The following is a 26,077-nucleotide window of genomic DNA, read 5'->3' as shown; positions in this document are numbered from 1 at the left end:
AATAAGAACACATGTGTACTTTTATGTATACCTTTCCACTGATCAGAAATATAAGAGTGTGAGAAAATTACACACAGAATGACTATATATCAGCAAATTTTAATTCAAAGAACATTTTTAAAGGATTTTTAATTAGAAGGATTTTCTCATTAACTGTTAGCATTCAAATATGGCCCATAGAAATCTAAGGTTCGGTTGGGGACACTGCAGGATTGAGGGGCAAGGAAGTCACAGCCGTAGTCTCCATCTCTCCTTTAGTTAGACAGCTCTACTTCTCTCTGTTTTACACAATACAGTTTAATGCAAAAAAAATACATTCTATTCTTTGAAAAAAAAATTATTTTGAAGGTATAAAAGTCACCAATTTAGTCAAAGTCCCGAATTTTGCATAATAGACAAAAAGGGCTCAGAGAGAATGTACTTTGCCTGAGGTCATGAATCCAACTAGATGCAGACCAGGACTACACTTGTGGTCTTACCAAGCCTAGAGTTCTATGCCAGTTACTTCCTCATAGTCAGGAAAAATATGTGTATTTTAAGTATAACTCAGAGAAAATGAATGCATAAAACGTTGCCATGTGGCTCAGTAATGCTTAGGTATGAAGCACACAATAGTAGCTCTCTAACTAAATTACAAATTTTAAAGTCATGAGTGAAAATAAAGGAACAGAAATTATGTTAACTCCTTTTAGTAGCTGTCAATTTTTAAGCACAACTTTTTTATTTTTTTTAATTTTTTTTAACGTTTATTTATTTTTGAGACAGAGAGAGACAGAGCATGAATGGGGGAGGGTCAGAGAGAGGGAGACAGAGAATCTGAACCAGGGTCCAGGCTCTGAGCTGTCAGCACCGAGCCCGATGCGGGGCTCAAACTCACGGACCCCAAGATCATGACCTGAGCCGAAGTCGGCCGCTTAACCGACTGAGCCACCCAGGCACCACAAGCACAACTTTTTTAAACCACAGGACAGAGAACTTTAAAGAGAAAATCTTTAGGTGAAGCAAGCAAGCTAAAACTGAGTAAATTCTTCCTGAAAGGATTATTTATTCCTTCCAAAGAAAATTTGATTTATCAAAATCAATCAACAAATGAGTGAACCCATGGTGTGGTTATTTATAGCAAAATTTGAAACCCAACACAGATTTCTCTTTCCCTTCTAGCATGCTTCTGCCTAACCTCTCATCATTCGTTGGTATGTACAAAAGACACAATTCGCTTTATTTATAATTTAAATCCAGTCGGAATTTATAGGTGAACCCTCACTTCTCACGTGTGGACTTATCTCTCTCTCCCTCCCGACGGGAAGGGAGACTTACCTAACGGGTGAATTTGGGAGAAGGAGCTAAGCAGTGCTTATGTGTTTCTGAATCTCCTCTTTGAAAAGATGTGCCTGCCCACAGTAACATGAATTTGGGTCTTCTCTCAGCTCTGTGGTAAGCCCCGGCCCCTGGGGTGGGGGTCAAGCATTTGTTTCCTCAATTACAAATGTGTGGGGAAGTGCCCAATTTGGGAGGAAGCCCAAAGTGGCTAACATAACCTAAATCATATCCTCCAATTTGTTAGTGTGTATTAGTAATAAAGCTACTAAGTTTATCTCCATCTCCCTGTCTCCTGTGTTCTGAATTTAGAAAGAGAAGAGCAGGGTTACTTGCCACCTACCCAGTGTCACCTGTCACAGCTCCACCGAGAAAAATGACTAGACAACACTTACAGAAACATTCTCTTCTTCCTTGACTTCATAACTAACGTACATTGTTCAAAAGCAACGCCCACTCGAAAGAGAGAAAAAGTTGAAAGGAACCATTTTAGGAACAAACATAGAAAGTCAGACAAACTGAGGACACAGAGGAGTACATTCCAAATGAAAGAACATGAAAAAACCTAAGAAAAAAAAACTAAGTGAAACAGAGATAAGTAATGTACCTCATAAGAGTTCAAGGTAACGGTCATGAAGATGCTCAGTGAACTTGGGAGAAGAATGAATGGATCCAGTGATAACATCAGAAAGAGATAGAAAATATAAAAAAGAACCAATCAGAGCTGAAGGATACAATAACAGAAATGACAAATACACTAGAGGGAATCAACAGCAGATAAGAAGATGCAGAAGAACAGATCAACAATTTGCAAGACAGGGTAGTAGAAATCATCCAAGCCGAAAAACAAAAAGAAAAAAGAATTTTAAAAATGAGGCTAGGTTAAGGGACCTGTGGGACAACATCCAGTGTAATAATACTTGCTTTCAAGGGGTTCCAGAAAAAGAAAAGACAAAGGGGCAAAGAACCCATTTGAAGAAATAAAAGCTTCATTTAAAAAATTCAAATATTTGCTTGATTTAGCTATTTATAAAATGGTCTACAATCACTCATCAAGATAGTTTATAAAAATAGAAACAAAGGTGGTATAAGTCAAAAAAAAAGGAAAAAGAAAAAAGAGTGCCATACATAAGAAAGCAATTAAAGATGTATTTTCGTGTAAGAAAGTAGCAACACTTTTAACTTAAAAGAGAAATTTACCTTTTTAGTGTTACAAGTTGATTTAATTCATAAAAAGGACTTACCATGGATTCTTTTTTTTTTTTTAGAGTAGCCTCCATGCTTAGCGTAGAGCCCAATGCAGGACTTGAACTCATGACCCTGAGACCAAAACCTGAGCTGAGATCAAGAGTTAGACACTGAACTGACTGAGCCACCCAGGCACCCCCATGGATTCTTTTAAATAGTAAACATTCATATGTCGTTAAGTGTTTGGAGGACGATCATTCACTGACATACAGGGTTGGACAAACTGGATTATAGCAAAACTTTCAAATGTTAATGAACCACTGCCAACTGAAAATAAGTCCAAGCATCTAAGTGTACCTGTGGTTAGCAGGCAATAACATTTACTTTCTAAAATCACGTTTAAATGAAAGCTTTTCAAGAAATTTAACATGGGTAAGTTTAGTTATATTTACTGAATACAGTTAATGCTAGGTGTCTCTTGTGGCACACCTGGGTGGCTCAGTTGTTTTTAGTGTCCAAATCTTGATTTTGACTTAGGTCATGATCTCATGGTTTTGAGACCGAGCCCCACATTCGGCTCTGTGCTGAGCATGAAACCTGCTTGGGATTCTCTTTCTCCCTCTCCTTTTGCCCCTCCCCTTCATGCATTCATTCATTCTCTTGCTAAAATAAAATAAAAATAAGTATCTCTTAGAAATGAGAGATCAAGGGACTAATATATATATAATATATATAATATATATGTTATATATATTAATATTATATTAATATTATATAATTATATAATTAATATTATATATTAATATTATATTAAATATTATATATAATATATTATATTATATATATTGTTTTATTATATTAAAATTATATTAATATTATATAAATATAATATTATATATTATACTATATATATATATATATATATACACATATATATATAATTTACCTCAGTTCTTTCTTAGCACATATAATGCTGACTTTTACTTCGTATGGGCTAGTTACTTAAATAACTCAGAATTTCGCCAAATTAAAAGCAACAACTATATCAGATATCTGAAACCCAAACTAAAACAGATAATATAACTAACCTTCCACAAGGAAGTCTCCCTGTCGTCATATGACGGCCGTGGGTTTAAGGTAGGAATCACTAAGTTTCCTCTTGGAGTAAGGTTTCCATTGAGCACTAAATTATTTTCAAAATGTCCACAATAAGGTGGTTCCAGGCCTGGGCTCATAGTAAGGGTCCTGAGTAAAGTTTGGTGCTGCTGTCTCTCCACAAGAAGTTTTGTATTGCTCTCTGACAGTCTCTCATTAGTCCTGTGAAGAGTAAAAAACACGAATACATTTTCTTTTTCCCTAAATCATTCCTAAATGACATACATTTTTTTAAGTTTCCATAATAGTAAATAGCATTTGCCATTGAATAGTGTTTTAACACCGAACATGTGACGGAGCACACCTACTATCTAAAATTATACTTTTAAAATTGTTCTAAAGAAATACTTATGTTTCCAGGGAGATTCCTTACTAACAATTCAAATTAGGGAAGGGAGAGAAGTGGTTATCAGTGATGTACATGGCTTAACAAATAATACTTGCTGTCTTCTGGAGTGGCTGTACTGACAGGATCCTTCAGGATGCCATTATATATACATACTTATATTTAGTAAACCTGTTTACAGATATAAAACTAAACCATCCCTCAAAGACATTTTCAAGCGTTTGCTTTCACCACTCTTGTACATTTCGCTTATTATCTCAAAGAAACTGAGCATTTGACACTGAGGAATCATTGAGACCAACAATCTCTAGGGGAGATAGTAGATGACAGACGTGTGATCAGAAAGAACTAAAACAGCTACAGAGGCAATTAGCTTATAACAGTTACCAAGGCACTGGAGGCAGAATCTGCCCTTTGTGTCTTCCGTCTTCCACATGCCTCCCTCCCACCATGGTGCTCTTTTTAGCCATTTTGGGAATTATACTACCCTTCAGGCCTGTGTGAGTCTTTCTGTATTTCACCTGGATGCCTTTATGTAAAGTATAAAAAGCATAAAGGATGGTTTGCCTCAAGGCCCACTCTAGTAATCATACCAAAGATCACAATCAAGAGAATAAATGTACCAAGCTGCCAGGATGAGTAGTAGTAGTACTTGACCTTTTAGGTTAAAGATGTAATCTTCCAAAAAGAAACTCATCGACATTTCTATTTAGGGTAATTCTGACAAGCAATTTTATAATAATATACTTCTAAATGAGAAAGCTTCGAACAATCCACTTAAAGACTAGCAGATCCGATCAATGGAAAATATACAAGGCGGGGAGTGCGGGGGTGGGGGTGGGGGAAGAGGTCCTGTAAACCCGAAAAAAAGAGGAGGGATGCAAACTGTCCTGGACTAACATTTCAAAGGTAAGTTCACTTAGAAACCTCATTTTCCAAAATGACACGATCTAGTTGGCTTTCACTTCCTACTCATCTCATGATCTTGGCTCCACAGAAATTATGCTTTAGAGGCAAATTAATAAGCTAAATTTCTTGTCTATGATTCTGTTTTGACTTACCTGTTCAGCTTATTTCTCAAGGACTTTCTAACTTTTAATTCTTCTAGGTAGAGTTGCCTGTAGGTTTCCAACTCTGTTTTAGTCGAATCTTCTTGAGACATCTTCATTGTAGAGAGCTGAGATTCCAGATCTTTAATTCTAAGTTCCATTTGACTTCTCGTTGAAGCATGAGCATTTTCTCTTACCTGGTCCAAATTTTCTCGAGCTGCTGCTTGTGCCTAATGAAAAAAAAATTTACAGGATAGTTTCAAAATAGGTATAATCTGAATAATTAATTATACCTGTTTCCTTTAGTTCGGAGTCAATGTTTCAGAGAGAAATTTTAAATGCAAAAAAGCTCAAGTGTAAAATATTTATCATTAATGTCAACTGAATTAAATATGATTTATAAAATTAAAGTTCAATCATTCCTGTATTAGTATTCACACAATCTGATAATTCAAATAATAGAATCAATGAGAAAATTTTAAAAGTCAACAATAAACTTAAGAATAATCCAAGTACAGTGCAATTTTTAAATCATAATTTTTCTTTTCCTCTTAATAGTGAGACTAGTTGTTTAAATCATCATTTTTTCTTATCCTCTCGATTTTGTAGGAATAATGATGAAAACTGAAATCTTTAAAGGGAGGAACAAATGCCTCCAGAAATCTACAAATTACCATAAAGCAAGTAGAGGAAACCCCTACAATACATCTACCCAAAATGTAATTTGCAGTGAAATGAATTACAGCACATTACAGATCAATTAATTAACCTGTAAAAACAGGTTGACTTCGTGTCATTTTTCTTCTATGTCCAGTCGTGCTCTTTCTTCAATCTCCCGTTTATACTGTTCCACTTGACCGCGTTCTACCATATTCATTTCCATAAATTGTTTCAATTTTACTACTTCTTGCTGTAACTTCTTGTTGTTGCTCTCTAGTTTTTCACGTTCTTCTTCGAAAGCTTTCATTGATAATAACTCTTGTTGAAGAACTTGATTTTTTGCATCCATGTGTAGACATTTTGAAGATGTAGTTTCCAGTTCTGTTGTAAGGACATCAGCCTGCATGAATAAAACACTATAGTTTTGAGGGGAGTGAAAAGAGTCTAACTCAAAACTACTATGAATTTTTTTTTCAGATTTTAAGTAATCTCTACGCCCAGTGTGAGGCTTGAACTCACAATCTCAAGATCAAGAGTAACTGAGCCAGCCAGGCACTCAAATTTTTAAATAAACTCATTTGCAATGAAATGTTACTTGTCTTAGAATGTGGAACCTTAAACAACTCAGAAAATCAAGGGCCAAGTTAAAGCCATCAGGTGTTACTGAAATAGATCTTTGCTATCATTCTCTTTTGTACACAACATTTGCACTTGATTCTATACTTTTATTTTTCTATGATTTTTTCATATCTTTCTTTCATAAAATAAGTCCCCTCTTAGGAGAAATTCTCTTAGCCCTTCCCCCATCTTAGCACTCTATAATTTTAAAAGAATTTTTAGCAATATAATATTGACTTATGTATGCCCAAGTCAAAAAGTACGTCCCAAGATAAGACTCTGGAAATAAGACTCTAATTCATGAATCTAGAAGTAATGATTCTAATGCCACGACCTGTTTCTGAACTGCAAATGTTTTATGCTAATTTGAAGTGCATTCCCAGGAGAAATGATTCTCCAGGATGTGTTAAGAAATCACATCTCCCAGTATAAAACTTTAATTGGATGATCCACATATGTTTTTGAGGCAAAAAAATTAATTCTATACTGTTATCTTGTAATCCTTTGTTACTTTCTAGAAAATAAGAGATCATACTAAACAAAAACAACAACAACAAAACTGGCTGGAGTTTCAGTGATGCTGAGTTGGGAAGGACTTCCATCCATTCTATATGACTGGTAAGACAAGGTGAGTGGATGTGGTGGTTTTATAAATTCGTTGATACTTCTGTGAAAATCACTCCCCTTAAATATATGCTGGCTTCAGTAACTGGTTTCTAGTGAACAGAATATGCAGAACTGCTGTGATTTTAAAGGCCCGCTTAGAAAATGTGATACAGCCTCCATCTGACTTTCTTTCTCTAGGGAAGCTCACCCTTAGAACGCAGCCACCACGTTGTGAGGAATCCCAGGCTACCTAGTGAGTCTTCGTGTAGATACTCCAGCTGAGACTAGCCAACGTCCTAGCCAAAGGCCAGCCTCAACAGCCAAACACATGCGTGAACAAGCCTTTAGATGATTCTAGTCTCCAGCTTCCAGTTATGCCAGCTGATGCCAAATGAAGAAGAAATGAGTTGCCCTACTCTGCTTTGCCTAAAATAAGATTGGTGAACAAGAGAAATGCTGTTTTGAACTACTAGGTTTTGAGGTGGCTTAGTATGCGGCAGTAAATTGCTACCACAGATACTGATACTAAAAATGGTGTGCTGCTATTCAAAAAACCCTAAAAGTAAACTTCCTTTGAACCAGGAGGTAGGCTGAACCTGGAAAGATGTAGAAAAGCATAAGAATGAGACCCAAAAAGGGCCTCCACAAGACTCTTAGTGGAAACCTGATGGCCTGTGAAGAGGCTGACAGCAAGGGTTTCTAAGCAAGTGAAGAAAATGACACTGGAGGAAAGGGAAGTCATGCTACAAAATACCTGAAAGTAAAACGGATAGGAAAGAGAAACTAAAGAAAGACTATGCAACTGAAAGGAACCAGGACTGACTGGGTTCAAGTATCTGTTTCTCATTTACAGCCTCTCTACATGTTGAACTGTCAAATAATGCTAAAATAAAGAAATGGCTTTTGGGTTAAGAGAAAATCCAGGGTGCTACCAGGAAAACAGAAAGATCTAAGGTATGCCTCCAATTTCTTTAAGGATCTTAAGAGTATAAGATTTTTTTTTAAAGTGGGTTCCACACCCAACATGGGGCTTAAACTCAGCACCCAGAGATCAAGTGTCACATGCTCTACCAACTGAGCCAGCCAGGAGCCCCAGGAGTAGACGAATTTTAAAGGCATTGTCCTAAAAGAGCTTCACAGGAAACCTGAAGCAAAAAGCTTATCTCAAAAGGACTTGGGAGGGTCGCTTTGCTAAAACACGGCATGAAATCCAGTAATATTTACAGAAAACTAAAAAAAGGTAAGAGATTTATGGTAGCAAACATACTATTTGCTACCTTGGACTAAAAGAGACCAAATAGTGCAAAATGAAAAGAGGCCTTTGGGTCTTAGAAGTCCCACAGGGAGGAAGCAGGATAAAAAAACGGCTACAAATACACCTTATGAAAAGGAAGGAACCAAGAGCTCAAGGAGTAAAGAAAGGGAAGAGACAGGAGAAAGTATTCCCGTGGTTAGGATTAAGTCCTAACATAAGAACTGACAGCAGGCATCAGGCTATATTTCCAAACTCTTATGGACTAGGGTGCTTCCCATCTTCTTTTTCTGAATGGGTGAGTCTTCAGCAGTTGACTAGAATGTTGCATTTGTGAGTGGTAAATAACTGTCGCTTTCATTCTCAAGTCCTCATATTGAGAACACTTGCACTCAAGGGGCTATATTTTAGATACCATAACCCAGGCAGCTTATCCCCACTGCACCTGATTAAGATGGTAAGATCTCGGACTCAAGCCCTGAACCTGAGGCCATGATAACTGAGACTTGCAGGAGGTATTGGAGGGGGAGGGGAGTGAATGTATTTTTCAGGTGGGAGGAATACAAACATTTGTGGCCAGTGGGTAAATTATACTGCTTTTTCAAGGTGTCCATAGGTTTTAAATATTAATTCCACTAAAAAAAAGACCATGGAACAACCTTAGTGACTTGCTCCTAATGAACAGAATATGTGACTATGATCCTGTGTGTATTCCAAGCCTAGGTGACAAAAGGCGATTCTGCCTTGCTCTGTATCTCAGGCTGCTTACTTGGAATCTAGCTCCCCATTTAGTGAGGAAGCCTAGGCCACAAAGAGGGTCTAGGTGTGTCAGTTTAAGTGTTTCTGCTGCCTCCTGAACTGAAGTCCCAGGCAACAGCCAGCATCAACCACCAGACGTTAGTGAACAAATCTTCAAGTGGATCCAGCCCCAAACCTTTCAGTTGCCCCACCTGAAGCTGAGCGGGGCAGAGACTAGCTGTCCTGGCCACACTTTTCCTAACAGATTTGTGAACAAAAGAAATCTAACCTTTGGGCAGTTTGTTAAGAAAAAAAACAAAAATGATAAATTGAAATGTGGATGAAAAAAAAAAAGAGATAAGACACATAAACTTGTATAGGAGAAATTGGTCTCCATTAAAGTAGGATGTAATAAATGTTAAGATTAATTTACTAACAACCAATGGTGCTAATGAGAAGAAGCAGATAACTAGAAGCAAGATCTAAGAAGTTTTTCTCTCAGTTTTTCCCCAGCTAGGATCATATTAGCTGCTCATTTTCCATATATGGCCTTTATTATGTTGAGGTATGGTTCCTCTAAGCCTACTTTGTTGAAGTTTGTAACATAAATGGATGTTATAGTTTGTCAAATTATTTTTCTGCATCTATTGCAATGATATGACTTTATGCTTTTTTGAAAATTAATATGATATATCACATTCATTGATTTGCAAATATTGAACCACCCCTGGAAACCAAGGATAAATCCCATTTGGTTATAGTGAATGATTGAATGATTTTTTTAATGTTTATTTATTTTGGAGAAGGAGCACAAGCAGGGGAGGGACAGAGAGAGAGGGAAACACAGAATCTGAAATAGGCTCCAGGGTCCAAGCTGTCAACAGAGCCTGACACTGGGCTCAAACCGACGGACCATGAGATCATAACCTGAGCTGAAGTTGGATGCTTGCCTCACTAAGCCACCCAGCTGCCTCTGCCCTCGCTGAATGATTTTTTAATGTAGTGTTTAAATGTTCAGTTTAATGTAGTGTTTAAAAGTTCAGTTTGCTTATTTTGTTGAAGATTTTTGCATGTTCATCAGAGATGCTGGCCTGTAATTCTCTCTGTGGTGTCTTTATCTGGTTTTGGTATCAGGGTAAAGCTGGCATAGAATAAATTTGGAAGTTTCCCTTCCTTTTATGTTTTTCTGGAACAATTTGAAAAGGACAGGTTAAACTTTTTTTTTTTTTTTGTATTAGCTCTTCTTTACATGTTAAAATTTACGTCTGAAGGCATCTGGTCCTAGACTTGTGTTTGTTGAGAGTTTTTTTTATTCCTGATTCAGTTTCCTTGCTGGTTATTGATTTTTTTTTCAAATTTTCTATTTCTTCTTGTTTTACTTTGGTAAGTTATATATTTCCAGGAATTTATTCAGTTCTTCTAAGTTGTCCAACTTGTTGGCATACATTTTTTCACAATATTCTCTCATAAATGTTTGTATTTCTGTGGTGTTGGTTCTTATTTCTACTCTCACATTTGTGGTTTTATTTATTTTGGTCTTTTCTATTTTCTTGTTGATTACTCTGGCTAACACCTTATCAGTTTTATTAATTTTTACAAAGAACCAGCTCTAGGTTTCATTGATCTGTTTTAGTATTATCTGTTTTTTGTTTCTCTATCATTCATTTCTGCTTTAATCTCTTTTTTAAAATTTTATTTTGAGAGAGACCACACATGAGTGGGGGATGGGCAGAGAGAGAGAGAGAGAGAGAGGGAAAAAGAGAAACCCAGACAGGTTCCATGCTGCCAGCAGAGAGCCCAACATGAGGCTCGATCTCACAACTGTGAGATCATGACCTGAGCCAAAATCGAGAGTCAGATACTTAACCAGTTAAGCCACCCAAGGGCCCCCTGCTCTGATCATTATTACTTGCTTTCTTATGCTGGCTTCAGGCTTCATTTGTTGCTCTTTTTCTAGCTCCTTTAGGTGTAAGGTTAGGTTGTTTGAAATTTTTCTTGCTTCTTGAAGTAGGCTTATATTGCTATGCACTTCCCTCTTAGGACCACTTTTGCAGCATATCAAAGGTTTCAAACCATTGTTTTGTTTTTTTTTTTTTTTCATTTCCATTTGTATACACGTATTTTTTTAAGTTTCTTCTTGTATCTCTTGCTTAACCCATTCCAGTGTAGTAGCACGTTATTTAACCTGCATGTATTTTTTTTTTTATCAATTCTTGAGAATAGTCCATGTACAGTTGAAAACAAGGTGTATTCTGTTTTAAGATGGAATGTTCTGAAAAAAATCTCTTAAATCCAATCTGGTCCGCTCTGTCATTCAAAGCCATTGTTTCTTTCTTTTTTTTAATTAAATATATTAAATTTATTGTCAAATTGGTTTCCATAGAACACCCAGTGCTCATCTCAACAGGTGCCCTCCTCAATACCCATCACCCATCCTCCACTCCTTCCCACCCCCCATCAGCCCTCAGTTTGTTCTCAGTTTTAAAGCGTGTCTTATGCTTTGGCTCTCTTCCACTCTAACCTCTTTTTTTTTCCTTCCCCTCCCCAATGGATTCCTGTTAATTTTCTCAGGATCCACATAAGAGTGAACACATATGATATCTGTCTTTCTCTGTATGGCTCAAAGCCATTGTTTCTTTGGTGATTTTCTGTTAAGATGTATTTTTTGGTGATTGTTTTGTTAAGATCTGTTGATGTAAATGGGGTGTTAAAGTACCCTATTACTGTCTTATTATCAATTAGTTCCTTTATGTTGGTTATTGTTTTATGTACTTGAGTGCTCTCATGGTGGGTGCATAAATATTTACAATTGTTAGATCTTCCTATTGGATTGTACCCTTTATTATGATACAGTAGCATTCTTTGGCTCTTGCTACAGTCTTTGTTTTTGTTTTATTTATTTTGAGAGAGACAGAGTTGGGGAGGGACATAGAACGGGGGAGAGAAAATTTCAAGCAGCCTCCATGCTGTCAGCCTGGAGCCCAACATGGGGCTCAAAGCCACCAGCCAGAAGATCATGACCTGAGGCAAGACCTAGTCGGTCGCTCAAATGACTGAGACACCCAGGTGCCCCACAGTCTTTGTTTTAAGGACTCTTTTGTCTAACAAAAGTATCGCTATTTTTTCTTTTAACGTGATAAATTTTTCTCCATCCCCTCGCTTTCATTTTTTTTTAATAGAATTTATTGTCAACTTGGCTAACATACAGTGTGTATAGTGTGCTCTTGGTTTTGGGAATAGATTCCCGTGGTTCATCACTTATAGACAACACCCAGGGCTCATCCCAACAAGTGCCCTTCTCAATGCCCACCACCCACTTTCCCTTCTTACCCACCGCCCCCCATCAACCCTCTATTTGTTCTCTGCATTTGAGAGTCTCCTATTTTGCCCATCTCCTTCTCTGTTTGTAACTATTTTTCCCCTTCCCTTCCCCCACGGTCTTCTGTTACGTTTCTCAAGTTCCACATAGGAGCAAAAACATATGATATCTGTCTTTCTGTGACTTATTTCACGTAGCATAATACCTTCTAGTTCCATCCACATTGCAAGAGATAGCACGATTTCACTCTTTCTCCTTGCCAGGTAGTATTTCAGTGTATATATAAACCACATCTCTTTATCCATTCATCAGTTGATGGGCATTTAGGCTCTTTGCACGATTTGGCTATTGTTGAAAGCACTGCTATAGACACTGGAGTACATGTGCCCCTACGAATCAGCACTCCTGTATCCTTTGCATAAATTCCCAGTATTGTTATTGAGGGGTCGTCGGGTAGTTCGATTTTCAATTGTTTTGAGGAACCTACGCACTGTTTTCCAGAGCGGCTGCACCAGTTTGCATTACCACCAACAGTGCAAGCATCCCCTCACTTTCAATGTGCAGGTGACTTTATGTCTAAAATGAGGTTTTTATAGGCAGCATAGAGATGGGTCTTGTTTGTTAATCCATCCTGTCACCCTAGGTCTTTTGTTTGGAGTGTTTATTCCATTAATATACAAAATAATTATTGACAGGTATGTATTTGTTGTCATTTTACTACTTGTTTTGTGGTTGTTTCTGGAGATTTTCTCAAATCCTTTATTGTTTTTCTCCCTTTGATGTCTTTCTAATTTGCTTTAATGATATATTTGGATTTCTTTCTCTTTATTCTTTGCATGGTTATTGGTGGGTTTTGGTATATGATAAGCATTAATTTGTATATCACCTCTTCTGCGTGTAGCGGTCTATATTAAATTGATGGTCACTTAAGTTAGAGCTCATTTTTTCTCCTCCCCATGTTTTGATAAGCTATTATATTGTATATCCTTTTTTGGGGGCATTCCTTGACGATTTTTTTTAACAGAAATATACATTTTTTTACTGCTTTTACATTTCCTGCCTTTATACTGTCACTTTTGATCTCTCCTTTCCACTCAGAGTCCCCGATAATATTTCTTACAGGCTGATTTAGTGGTCACAAACTCCTTCCATTTTTGTTTGTCTGAGAAATTCTTTATCTCTCCTTCTATTATGAATGATATCTTACTGGATAGAGTATATTTGGCTGCAGATTCTTCTCATTCAGCACTTTGAATATATCATGCCATTTCCTTCTGCCTTGCAAAGTTTCTGTTGAAAAATCTCCCGCTAGCCTTGTGGGTTTTCCCTTGGAAGTGAATGACTTGTTTTGCTGCTTTTAAGATTTGTAGCAGTGGGGTGCCTGCGTGGCTCAGTCGGTGAAGCATGACTTGATCTTAGCTTAAGTCGTGACCTCGCAGTTCGTGGGTTTAAGCCCTCCAGTGGGCTCTGCACTGACAGCACAGAGAGTGCTTGGGATTCTCGCTCTCTCTGTCTCTCTCTCTCTGCCCCTCCCCTGCTTGTGTCTGCGTTCTGTCATGGAAATAAAAAAAAAACAAAAACAAAAAAGAAAACACTAAAAAAAAAAGATGTTAGCAGTATATTTTGCAAATTTAATTACATGTCTTGGGTATTGACTTTGATGGAAGTTCTTTGTGCCTCCTGGATCTGGATGTCTGTTTTCTTCTCCACATTATGGATTTTTTCAGTTACTGTGTCCTCAAATCAATTATCTGTCCCCTTCTCTCTGTCTTCTTCTTCTGGGACTCCTATCATATGAATGTTTTTACATTTGACGGAGTCACCGAGTGCCTTAAGTCTATTCTTGCATTGGATAATTCGTCTTTGTTTCTTCAGCTTCACTACGTTCCATTACTTTGTCTTCTAGGTCATTAATTTGTTCCTCTGCTTCTTCCAACTTGTTCAATTTTACCTCCCTCTTCATCTCTGATTCTTCAACTCTTTTATGTCTGTGGTAAGGGTCTCTTGGATGTCTTCCATTCTTTCCTCAAGTCCAGTGAACATCCTTATGATCATGGTTTTAAATTCTCCATTAGGTGTGTTATTTACGTCTGTCCCATTTAGGTCTCTGGCCATGGCCTTATCCTGTCCTTTCATTTGGGATAAATGCCTCTGTCTTTTCATTTTGTCTAAGTATCTGCCAGCTTCTGTGTGTTAGAGAAGCCAGTTATGTCACCTGCTCCCGAAAGTAATGGACTTAGGAAAAAGACGTCATGTAATGCCCAGGGTCTAGCACTTCAGGGAGTGTCACCAGTGTGTGCTGCATGCGTTCTGCTGTTGTGTTCTGGCTATGCTATCCTTCAGGCCAGTCGTCTGCAGAGGCTCTCCTTGCCTGGTCTGGTGAGTGTTTCATCCCTGGCCTGAATGAAGCGGGTTTTAACTAGGTGTGCTCTGGTCTGCTTATGAAATGAGACCTGTCACCACCTCTCCTGGAACTGAGGCCAAGGGAAACTCTCTGGTTGGGAGATGTGGTGTGGGCAGGCATTTGTCCTGGTCTTCTGGGGGAGGGGTAGCTGTGCTGGGACTCAAGCAAGAGTGATTGGGAAAGGTAGTTCCACCAGAGTGCAAGGGGGTGGTGTTTGGTGTAAGCAAGTTAGGTAACCTGTGTTAGCAATACACTGCTTCTTACGGGTGGCTTTATGTTTGTGGTGAGGGGCAGGAGAAGGAGATGGTGCCAGCCAGCGGCTTTGTTCCTACAGACAGGTCTCTCTGAACTTTGCCTCTGAGGGACGTGCTCTGAGAAGAGCAAATAATCTCCCTACTGTGTGCCCCAGGCACTCTTCAGACCACTGTACCCATGCTATATGCTCCCACGTTGTTTGCCTGCCCTCTGCCCAAGAGCAGTGCAGTACCTCAGGGCACTAAACCAGCTAAACCGGATGCCCTTTAAAACTCCAGACTTTACGCACTACTGATTGCAAGAACTCACGAAATGCAGCCCCTCATTTTCCAAGCCAGTGGCTATGGGGAAATGTTCTCTTTGTGCATTCCCCTGTTCGTTTCTCTCTCTCACCCTTACCCACAACCTCGACTCCCTCCCCTCTGCAGCAGCCAGGATCTGTTTCTCTTCTAGATGACATTTCTGCATCAAGGACCTTCTTTGATGTGGCCTCTTCTCTCCCTTTTGTTGTGGAGTTTGTTCTGTCAGTCTTCAGGTCGATTTCTGCGGTATTTAGGGTGAGCTGATTGTTATCTAGTTGTATTCGTGGGATGAGGCAAGCCTAGAGTCCTCCTACTCCTCTGCCTTCTTCCTGTCTCTAAGATCTTTTTCTAAGATTCCCTTCAACTCCAACAATTCTTACAAGTATGCAGGAATGCCTCTTTAGAATGTCCCCTCAAGTTAAGGTAGAAGCACAGAGACATACGATTTGAAGCACAATAGTTGAAAAACTAGAAAGAGTCAATTTGATAACCAAAATTGGGCCTTTGGTCTGATTTCAATTAAAGGAAATAGGCAGCTTTGAGTATTTTTTAATCCATTGAATACTCAATCTTCATTCTCCTTTCCTCAGTGAGGAAATAAAGAGAATGTCATGGAATCATTTTTCATCTTTTCAGTAGCAAAACAAATGTACTGTCCTTTAGCACTACTTAAATTAACTCCACATTCTCCTTTACCTTACTCCAACCTTCTTTGTGTGGGGAGGTAAGATCACTCCATCTTTGTGTTGTCCCACAATGCTTCTCCATATCATACAAGATGGCTTCAAAAGTTTGTTGTCATTCAAACTACCAATCTAGTATTTGTCTCTGATAAATCAACTTAATACTACCGCAATTTGTACAGCTGTATTATTTGAATGATATAATGTTTATTCCATTAATTATACGCTGAGCTAAAACATATAGCTAAGCATATCTTTCTATTCAATTGAAAGAAGGGGAAACAGGCTACTGTGTTTTCCAAGAATGTAGGATCTGTGCCAAGAACAGGATTAACACCAGTGTTACACACAAGAACCAGGTCAGAAGAGGATCTCATTGTGAATTGCAAGATGCTGGGTTAGCAAGATTGCTTAACAGGAAAGAGGAATAGCCTAGAGTTAATCTTTTCCTTCCTAGATGGTGAAAACTATGGATGCGTCTATGCATTATAATGAGATAATAAAGTATAATGAAGTAAACGGTAGACTGAGTCAAGAGATCCTATGGCCAAGATTTGATGGAAATGAAAGTGGGCAGCACTGACTGAGACACTAAAAGTTTGCACAGGCGGGGAACCTGGGTGGCTCAGTCAGTTGAGCCTCAACCTCTCAGGTCATGATCCCAGGGTCATGGGATCAAGACCCCTGTCAGCCTCCACACTAAGTGTGAAGCCTGCTAAAAATTCTCTCGTCTCTCTCTCTCTGTCTCTCTCCCTCTCTCTCTCTTTCTTTCCCTACACACCCCCTCGTCCTGCTTGTGCCCGCTCTAAAAAATATATAAATATAAATAAAAAATAAATAAATAAATAAATAAATAAATAAATAAATAGAAGTCTGAACACACTAAAGAAAGAGCATTTTATCTTTTTGAGCCTGACTTCACATCGAGTCATGGGGTCAGCAAGGCAAAGGCTGGCGAAAGGGTCCTTCAAGAAACAAAAATCTCTATAGGAGCAAAGTTCAGTTCTACTACATTGACTTTTTATTATTACATAAGTGACTGGTAATTTGCAAGATAACACAGAAAACGTTTTCATAAAATTTGTTATGGTACTGGCATAAGGACAGACATATAGATCAATGTATTAACATTGAGAATCTAAACATAAACTCTCACATTATAGTGAACCGATTTTCCACAATGGTGACAGAAAATTAAATGGAATAACACTAGTCTTTGTAACAAACAGTACTGGGACAAATGGATATCCACATGCAAAGCAATAAAATGAGACCTCTACCCCATAGCATATATACAAAATTAACTTAAAATCTAAGAGCTAAAATGATAAAACTCTTAGAAAAAAGCTTATGTGTATATGTTTGTGACTGGATTTGACAATGATTTCTTACACATGACACCAAAAGACAAAAGCAGATTAAGTTTACTTCATCAAAATTAAAAACTATGCTTCAAATATCACCATCAAGAAAGTGAAAAGGCAAGTGACTAAATAGGAGAAAATACCTGAAAATCCCATATCTGCTAAGGGATTTGCATGTAGGACATTTAAATAACTCTTCCAATAATGAAAAGACAATCCAATATAAAAACGGGCAAAAGAATGGATTAGTTCTTTAAAGACGATACAGAAATGAATAATAATCATGTTAAAAGGGAGATGTTTGGGGTTCCTGGGTGGCTCAGTCAGTTAAGCTTCTGACTTGGGCTCAGGTCATGATCTCACGGTTCGAGGGTTCGAGCCCCGCATTGAGCTCTGTGCTGACAGCTGGGAGCCTTGAGCCTGTTTCAGATTCTGTGTCTCCCTCTCTCTGACCCTCCCCTGTTCACGCTCTGTCTCCCCTGTCTCCCCTGTCTCAAAAATGAGTAAAACGTTAAAAAAATAAAAAAAGAAGATGTGATATATATATATATATATATATATATATATATATATATATTCATTCCATGAAGTATTACTCAGCAATCAAAAAAAAAAAAAAAAGGAATCTTGCCATTTGCAACTACGTGGATGGAACTGTAGCGTATTATGCTAAGTGAAATTAGTCGGAGAAAGACAAAAATCATATGACTGCACTCGTATGAGGACTTTAAGAGACAAAACAGATGAACAAAAGGAAAGGGAAACAAAAATAATACAAAAACAGGGAGGAGGACAAACACAGGAGACTCATAAATATGGAGAAAAAACTGAGGGTTGCTGGAGGGGTTGTGGGAGAGGGGATGTCCTAAATGGGCAAGGGGCATTAAGGAATCTACTCCTGAAATCATTGCTTCACTAAATGCTAACTAATTGGGATGCAAATTAAAAAAAAATAAAACTAAAGATACAACAAAAAGAGTAACACCCCCCACCCCACCAAAACTTTTCTCAACCCAGGAAGCCTCTGGTTGGGGATTTAGGAGATAAGGACCTTCTAGAGAAGTCAGAGCTATGGACTGAGTTGTCTGAAAGCTATCTAAGTTTTTGTTTCACAGGGAAGACCTTAAAATGGCAGATAATTTCATGCCATAACCTTAATTTCTTTCTATAGGGATACACAGAAAATCCCTCGTTACTGTTTAATAAGCTTCATCAGTTTTGGATATCCTTACAAATTTTAGTTTTTGAGACCTTAAAGATTTCTTTAGGACACAGTAGCAGGACAACGCCTAGCACTCTCATTCATAGAAGACTGGTCAACAGAGAGTCATGTTACTCGCATGAAAAGTTCCCTGTTACTATGTGACTCATTTATAAGACATCTAGAAAAGAAAATAATTTTCAATGTCTCTTCAGCCACAAAAAGGACCAGTCAACAGAATGTTCTAATTCCCCTGACGGGTATAGCTGTCTAATGAAACTTGCATGTATATTATATAGCTTTTGTGACTGACAGAAACGAGTTGGTCAGTGTATCTACCTCATTGCTCCCACTTACGATTTACAATGAGAATCCTACAAAGGAGGGTGAGAGTGCGAGGACATTAAGTGTTCTTCTTGGAAAACAGTTGGGGTTTCACTACATATCAATAAATGAGAATCCTGAGTGGCACATTAGTCTTTTCTGAGATTGAATTGTGAAATCTCTGAAAGGCTGATTAACTCAAGTGAGTGGAAAAAGAAAATGAGCTTCTGAACTTGCAATGGTAGGAGCACTATGTTACTAGGTAAGACCTTGACAGAGCAGCCATTTCTCCTTTTTCACTGGCATTTCTTTTCCTTTACAAAATCCAACAAAGAGAAAAGTCCATTCCTTTGAGAAGGACGTTTGCATAAAGACCTGCTAGTCATTCTTGATGAAGAGAATAAATTGCAAACTTGTAATTACAAATTACAACAAATCATCATTAAAATAACCCGTTCTCAAACTCTCACTGAAGGGTTGAGACTACAAGAGAAAGTCAGAATTCAAGATGACATGATCACTCAGATTGTGCGGAAGTTTGAAACACGCTGAAAAATATTAGCAGGGACTCTCACACATTTGTATGCCAACGTTCACAGCAGCATTATTAACAGTAGCCAAAAGGTGGACTAAACCAAACGCTCACTGTAGTATATATATAATGTTGCTTTTTTAGACTCTCACAATGTTTTTATGAAAATCTCACTATAAACATCATTACTTTATGAGTTCAATCAACTTTATCTCTATAGAAAAATTCCATTGCTAGTAGCCAGCAGGAACAATATCAACCTAATATTTTGATCAGTGAGATTTTCCATATGATCCAAAACATTCTTATGTACTACACCTATGGAAATAAGGATTCCTTTTCAGTAGGACAGACATCAAGAGACTGACTTACTGAACTTGTCCTTAACAAGTTTCTCGGAAGATTGTGAATTTGGGCCGCTTGCTGATTGATGGTTGCTTCTGGCCTGGCATGTTGCACTTCTAGCCTAAAATGCAGATCTTAAGGTAATTATTATCATACATAAATTTACAAATATAGCATACCATTTCTGAACAAATGAGGGGATTACAGAAATTCTTAAAATTGTATCAAGAGGAAGATTTGGCAATTGAGCCATTTTTCTCGTTGTCTTTTGTGGATAAGGTGCAACATTGAGATAAAATGTGCCACAATTCTGCATTTCCAAATAACTCAAAGCTGGAATTAGTATCCAGTTTAACAAGGATATACTGGCATAACTAATACATTTATCATACTACATTCCTTATCTGCTTTATAAAAATCAAGCTATTTTCTTTGAGGATTAAATTATACTTTTCCATATGATCTTACGTCTTCTCGGCATATCTTATGGCCTCTGCATGTTGATCCTTTGCTTCTTGCAACTAAAATAAGGAAGAAAATATAATTTTAACTACTGACAATCTAGTAGACCACCATCACCTGTTTCTGTAACTAAATGTTTTTTTTTTTTTACTTTAGAAGAGAGAGAGAGAGAGAGAGAGAGAGAGAGAGAGAGAGAACACGCACAAGTGGGGAATAGAGGCAGAGGTAGAGACAGAGAAAATTGTAGGCAGGCTCCAAGCTCAGGGTGAAGCCTGATGTGGGGCTCGGTCTCATGACCGCTCTCATGATGTGGGGTTTAGGATCATGACCTGAGTGGTCACCGTAATTCTAAAGCACGGCAACCTCTGACATTAAGTCCTTGCCCCTTGCTATCTGTGTTTTGAATTGCTCTTAAGCCTTCAAAACCAGATTCTCTAATTCACATTTCCAGGTTTGGCCCCTTTACCTAGGCCATGTGTACTTTTCGCTCTTCCATCTAGATGCTCATAGACAACATCCTCAACCGCACACTCAAAAATCATTACTTGACATGGAGTACCTTTGTAGACAGCTAATCGTGTACATTTTATTTGACGTCTTTTCAGTGTTACTTTGAGTGTGTCTTTCTTTTTGAGTCTTAGGGGGCACCCTTACCCTTAGGATGCTGACCAGCATACGTTGTCTCGCTTTTCTTTATAACACGACATTTATCACAAGGGCTGGATGATCACTGGTTTGTCTTTGTTTCCTTTTGAGTAATTTCTTAGTACATAGAGATTTCAACATATGGAAGTCTTCTGAAGTTCCTTTCAGACGCATACTTGACTATATTGTTAGGAAGGTTAAGTTGGCTAGAGCTACCTCTTCTTCCCAATCCAGATTCTTCACCTCAAAATTGTGTGCATCAAATGTCTTCACCCAGGTATCCCCTGGTATGGGGATTCAGGAGATGATAAGGACCTTCTAGACAAGTCAGAGCTATGGACTGAGTTGGCTGAAAGCTATCTAAGTTTTTGTTTCACAGGGAACACCTTAAAGTGGCAGACAATTTCATGCCATAACCTTAATTCTTTTCTATGGGAATCTACAGAAAATCCCTCGTTATTCTTTAATAAGCTTCGTCAGTTTCAGATATCCTTACAAATTTTAGTTTTTGAGACCCTAATGATTTCTTCAGGACACAGTAGCAGGACAATGCCTAGGACTCTCATTCATAGAAGACTGGTCAACAGAGAGTCATGTTACTCGCATGAAAAGTTCCCTGTTACTATGTGACTCATTTATAAGACGTCTAGAAAAGAAAATAATTTTCAATGTCTCTTCAGCCACAAAAAGGACCAGTCAACAGAATGTTCTAATTCCCCTGACGGGTATAGCTGTCTAATGAAACTTGCATGTATATTATATAGCTTTTGTGACTGACAGAAACGAGTTGGTCAGTGTATCTACCTCATTGCTCCCACTTACGATTTACAATGAGAATCCTACAAAGGAGGGTGAGAGTGCGAGGACATTAAGTGTTCTTCTTGGAAAACAGTTGGGGTTTCACTACATATCAATAAATGAGAATCCTGAGTGGCACATTAGTCTTTTCTGAGATTGAATTGTGAAATCTCTGAAAGGCTGATTAACTCAAGTGAGTGGAGAAAGAAAATGAGCTTCTGAACTTGCAATGGTAGGAGCACTATGTTACTAGGTAAGACCCTGACAGAGCAGCCATTTCTCCTTTTTCACTGGCATTTCTTTTCCTTTACAAAATCCAACAAAGAGAAAAGTCCATTCCTTTGAGAAGGACGTTTGCATAAAGACCTGCTAGTCATTCTTGATGAAGAGAATAAATTGCAAACTTGTAATTACAAATTACAACAAATCATCATTAAAATAACCCGTTCTCAAACTCTCACTGAAGGGTTGAGACTACAAGAGAAAGTCAGAATTCAAGATGACATGATCACTCAGATTGTGCGGAAGTTTGAAACACGCTGAAAAATATTAGCAGGGACTCTCACACATTTGTATGCCAACGTTCACAGCAGCATTATTAACAGTAGCCAAAAGGTGGACTAAACCAAACGCTCACTGTGGTATATATAAAATGTTGTTTTAGACTTTCACAATGTTTTTATGAAAATCTCACTATAAACATCATTATGAGTTCAATCAATTTCATCTCTATAGAAAAATTCCATCGCTAGTAGCAAATAGCAACAATATCAACCAAATATTTGGATCAGTGAGCCTTTCCATGTGATCCACAACATTCTTATGTACTACTCCTAGTGAAATACGGATTCCTTTTCAGTGGGACAGACATTAAGAGACCGACTTACCAAACTTGTCTTTAACAAGTTGCTCTGAAGGTTTTGAATTTGGGCGGCTTGTTGTTTGATGGTTTCTTCCTGTCTGGCATTTTGCACTTCTAGCCTAAAATGCAGATCTTAAGATAATTATTCTCACACATAAGTGTAAAACAATACCATATAATATCTGAACAAATGAGGGGATTACAGAAATTCTTTAAATTGTATCAAGAGGAAGATTTGGCAATTGTGCCATTTTTCTTGTGTTTTGTGGATAAGGTGCAAAATAGAGATATAATATCCACAATTTTGCATTTCAAAATAGCTCAAAGCTGGAATTTGTATCCAGCTTAACAATAATATACTGGCATAACAAGTATATTTCTCGTACTACACTGCTTATCTGCTGTATAAATAAGGTTATTTTCTGTGAGGTTTAGTCTTCTCCGCATATCTTATGTCCTTTGCCTCTCGATCCTTTGCTTCTTGCAACTAGAATAAAGAAAAAAAATAATTTTAACTACTGACAATCTAGTAAAACACCATCACCTGTTTTTGTAACCAAATGTTATTTTTTTTTTTTACTTAGTGGGGCACAGAGAGAGAGAGAGAGAACGCCCAAATGGGGAAGGGAGTCATAGGGAGAGACAGAGAAACTCGTAAGCAGGCTCCAAGCTCAGGGTGAAGCCTGATGTGGGTCTCGGTCTCATGACCGGTCTCATGATGTGGAGTTTGGGATCATGACCTAAGCAGAAATTAAGAGTCAGGACGCTCAACCAACAAAGTCACCCAAGTGCCCATGTAACTGAAATCTTATTGGACCCAGCCACACTCTCCCCTACACGCTGATTGATGGCTACTTTTAGGTCATAACAGCAGAGTGGAGCTGCTACAACAGAGACTGTGGCCTACAAAGCCGAAAATGTTTCAATACTCTTCCAGAATAGTTTACCAAACTTACTCTCTTACAAAAACATAACGTTGTTAATGTTTATAAATTATATATGATCAGATAAATATACAAATGTATCTACTGGTCAAGTGGAGGAAATATAGGAAATTACCTTATGGTAAACATTTCTGTTCTCACATTACAAGCACTGCATCAACTATGATTTTAAATATTCACATAGGTGAATGACATTTCTATTCTCGTGATTATGAAACTGAATATGCTATTTTCAGTGACAACGAGATATTTCAGGGAGGAGTTTGACAAGCAGTATCCTAGTAGGAGCCAGAAAGCCTGGGTCTGAATTCCCAATTCTGCTGGATATGAGCTCTATGACCTTGAGCACACTCCCTAATATTTCCATGTCTCAGTCTTTGCATCTGTAAAATGAAGGTAATGACAGCACCTACTGGGGCACCTGAGTGGCTCAGTCGGTTCAGCGTGTTGCTTTTGATTTCTGCTCAGGACATGATCTCAGGGTCATGTGATTAAGCCCCACATCGGGCTCTACGTGGACAGCAAGGAGCCTGCTTGGAATTCTGTCTCTCTCTCTCTCTCTCTCTCTGTCTCTCTCCCTCTTTCTCACTCTCCCTACCTTCCCCTCCCCACAATCTCTCTCTCTCTCTCTCTCTCTCTCTCTCAAAATAAGGAACCTTAAAAAAGTGATCTCAAAATAAATAATAATAGTATCTACCTAACTGGGATCTTGGTAATATAAATTTGGGAAATAATACATGAACAACTTAGAAGGGTACGTGGCACATAGTCAGCTCTAAGTGTATGCATTTAGCATGATTACTGTTGCTGTATTTTGCGTTCCAATACAATGAGATAGTTTAGGCAGGTGGCATGCCAATACAAGTGGTCCCCTAGACAAATTATACTGAAGTTATTCTTCTTCATATCACCGCAAGTGGCAGCAAATGGGGAGGATGAGGCCCAGAATCTCTCCTCAGTACTTCACACAACTTTCGCCAATGCCACTAGCAAACAGTACTTTTTTTTTCCTCTTATAATACTTTCAACTAACATCCTCTCTATACCCTCAGTGGACAATGCTCACGAAGTACAAATAGCACCGCCTAGACTGAGTAGTAGATGCTTTACATGACCATCAGAGGCAAGGGAAAGCCACTGATATGGAAATAATGGAGTCTTGCTAAACCAAAGTTCCTCAATCATTTCATGCCCATACTGTTTACATTAGGCTGCTTTAGCAGGTACTCTGGTGAAGAGATTAAGGCTTTGTGGTGATAGCATATCAGAAAAGCTGGCCCCAGAACTTTGCATATGGTAAAGTGCTACACATCTGTAAATCCCAGCACCAGCTGTATAAGGAAGAAAGATTTCAATTTCTCCTTTTCTATTAACCATTTGCTTAAGTTGGAATCTTTCTCCATCTATCACGCTGCTTCTCCCCTTGCAGTGGACTCGAACATTCTTTAATGAATCATCTCATCTACAGATTCAAGTTTTCTTCACTTATTTCCTTCTTTTACACTAAAATCTAACTTTCAATCCCATCATTCCACTAAGAAAATTTGAGGGTCATAAAGGACCTTTTTTTAAAAAAAAATTGTTAAAGTCTTTATTCTGCTTCACTTCTCAGCAGCAGCTGAGAAAAATGATCATGCCATCCCTCTGCGCTTCTATCCCCACCTTATTTCTGAAGGACGGCAACCCCTGACATTAAATCCTTGCCCCTTGCTATCTGTGTTTTGAATTGCTCTTAAGGCTTCAAAACCAGATTCTCTAATTCACATTTCCAGCTTTGCGCCTTTACCTAGGCCATGTGTACTTTTCGCTCTTCCGTCTAGGTGCTCATAGACAACATCCTCAACCGTCCGCTCAAAAATCATTACTTGACATGGAGTACCTTTGTAGAAGGCTAACCGTGTACATTTTATTTGGACTCTTTTTGGTGTTACTTTGAGTGTGTCTTTCTTATTGAGTCTTACGGGACACCTTTACCCTTAGGATGCTGACGAGCACACTTTGTCTCGCTTTTTTTTATAACACGACATTTATCACAAGGGCGGGATGATCACTGGTTTGCCTTTGTTTCCTTTTGAGTAATTTCTTCGTCCATAGAGATTTCAACTTACGGAAGTCTTCTGAAGTTCCTTTCAGACGCATACTTGACAATATTATTAGGAAGGTTAAGTTGGCTAGAGCTACCTCTTCTTCCCAATCCAGATTCTTCACCTCAAAATTGTGTGCATCAAATATCTTCACCCAGGTAGCCCCTGGTTTGGGGATTCAGGAGATAAGGACCTTCTAGAGAAGTCAGACCTATGGACTGAGTTGGCCAAATGCAATCTTCAGTTTTTGATTCACAGAGACCTTAAAGTGGCAGGTAATTTCATGCCATAACCCTAATTCCTTTCTATAGAGATGTAGAGAAAATCCCCCGTTATTCTTTAATAAGCTTCATCAGTTTTGGATATCCTTACAAATTTTAGTTTTTGAGACCTTAATGATTTCTTTAGGACACAGCAGGACAATGCCTAGCACTGTCATTCATAGAAGACTGATCAACAGAGTGTCCTATTACTCGCATGAAAAGTTCCCTATTACAATGTGACTCATTAATAAGACGTATAGAAAAGAAAGTAATTTTCAATGTCCCTTCAGTCATAAAAAGGACCAGTCAACACAATGTTCTAGTTCTGCTGATGGGTATAGCTGTCTAATGAAACTTGCAT

The 26,077-nt window shown here is 38.2% G+C and overlaps 1 protein-coding gene and 1 long non-coding RNA gene across 2 annotated transcripts in view; both read right to left on the bottom strand.

Annotated features, from left to right (window-relative positions):
- The window catches only part of LOC131496464 (ankyrin repeat domain-containing protein 26-like), a 94,653-nt gene that overhangs the window by 2,610 nt on the left and 65,966 nt on the right, over positions 1–26,077 (bottom strand). The window contains exons 16-20 of the mRNA XM_058702023.1: positions 22,851–22,912; positions 22,451–22,544; positions 5,957–6,115; positions 5,068–5,285; positions 3,594–3,822 (exon numbers count right to left, since the gene is read on the bottom strand). Coding sequence (XP_058558006.1) covers positions 3,594–3,822; positions 5,068–5,285; positions 5,957–6,115; positions 22,451–22,544; positions 22,851–22,912 — 762 coding nt within the window. The remainder of the gene's footprint in view (positions 1–3,593; positions 3,823–5,067; positions 5,286–5,956; positions 6,116–22,450; positions 22,545–22,850; positions 22,913–26,077) is intronic.
- LOC131495977 (uncharacterized) lies at positions 19,691–22,675 on the bottom strand. The gene is made up of 3 exons (XR_009254233.1): positions 22,451–22,675; positions 20,127–20,179; positions 19,691–19,779 (listed from the first exon to the last, which is right to left on the bottom strand). It is a non-coding gene; the product is annotated as an uncharacterized LOC131495977 (long non-coding RNA).

This window comes from Neofelis nebulosa, chromosome 15 (assembly GCF_028018385.1).
Source record: "Neofelis nebulosa isolate mNeoNeb1 chromosome 15, mNeoNeb1.pri, whole genome shotgun sequence".
Classification (NCBI taxonomy): domain Eukaryota; kingdom Metazoa; phylum Chordata; class Mammalia; order Carnivora; family Felidae; genus Neofelis; species Neofelis nebulosa.
This window is presented reverse-complemented; position numbering and strand designations above follow the sequence as displayed.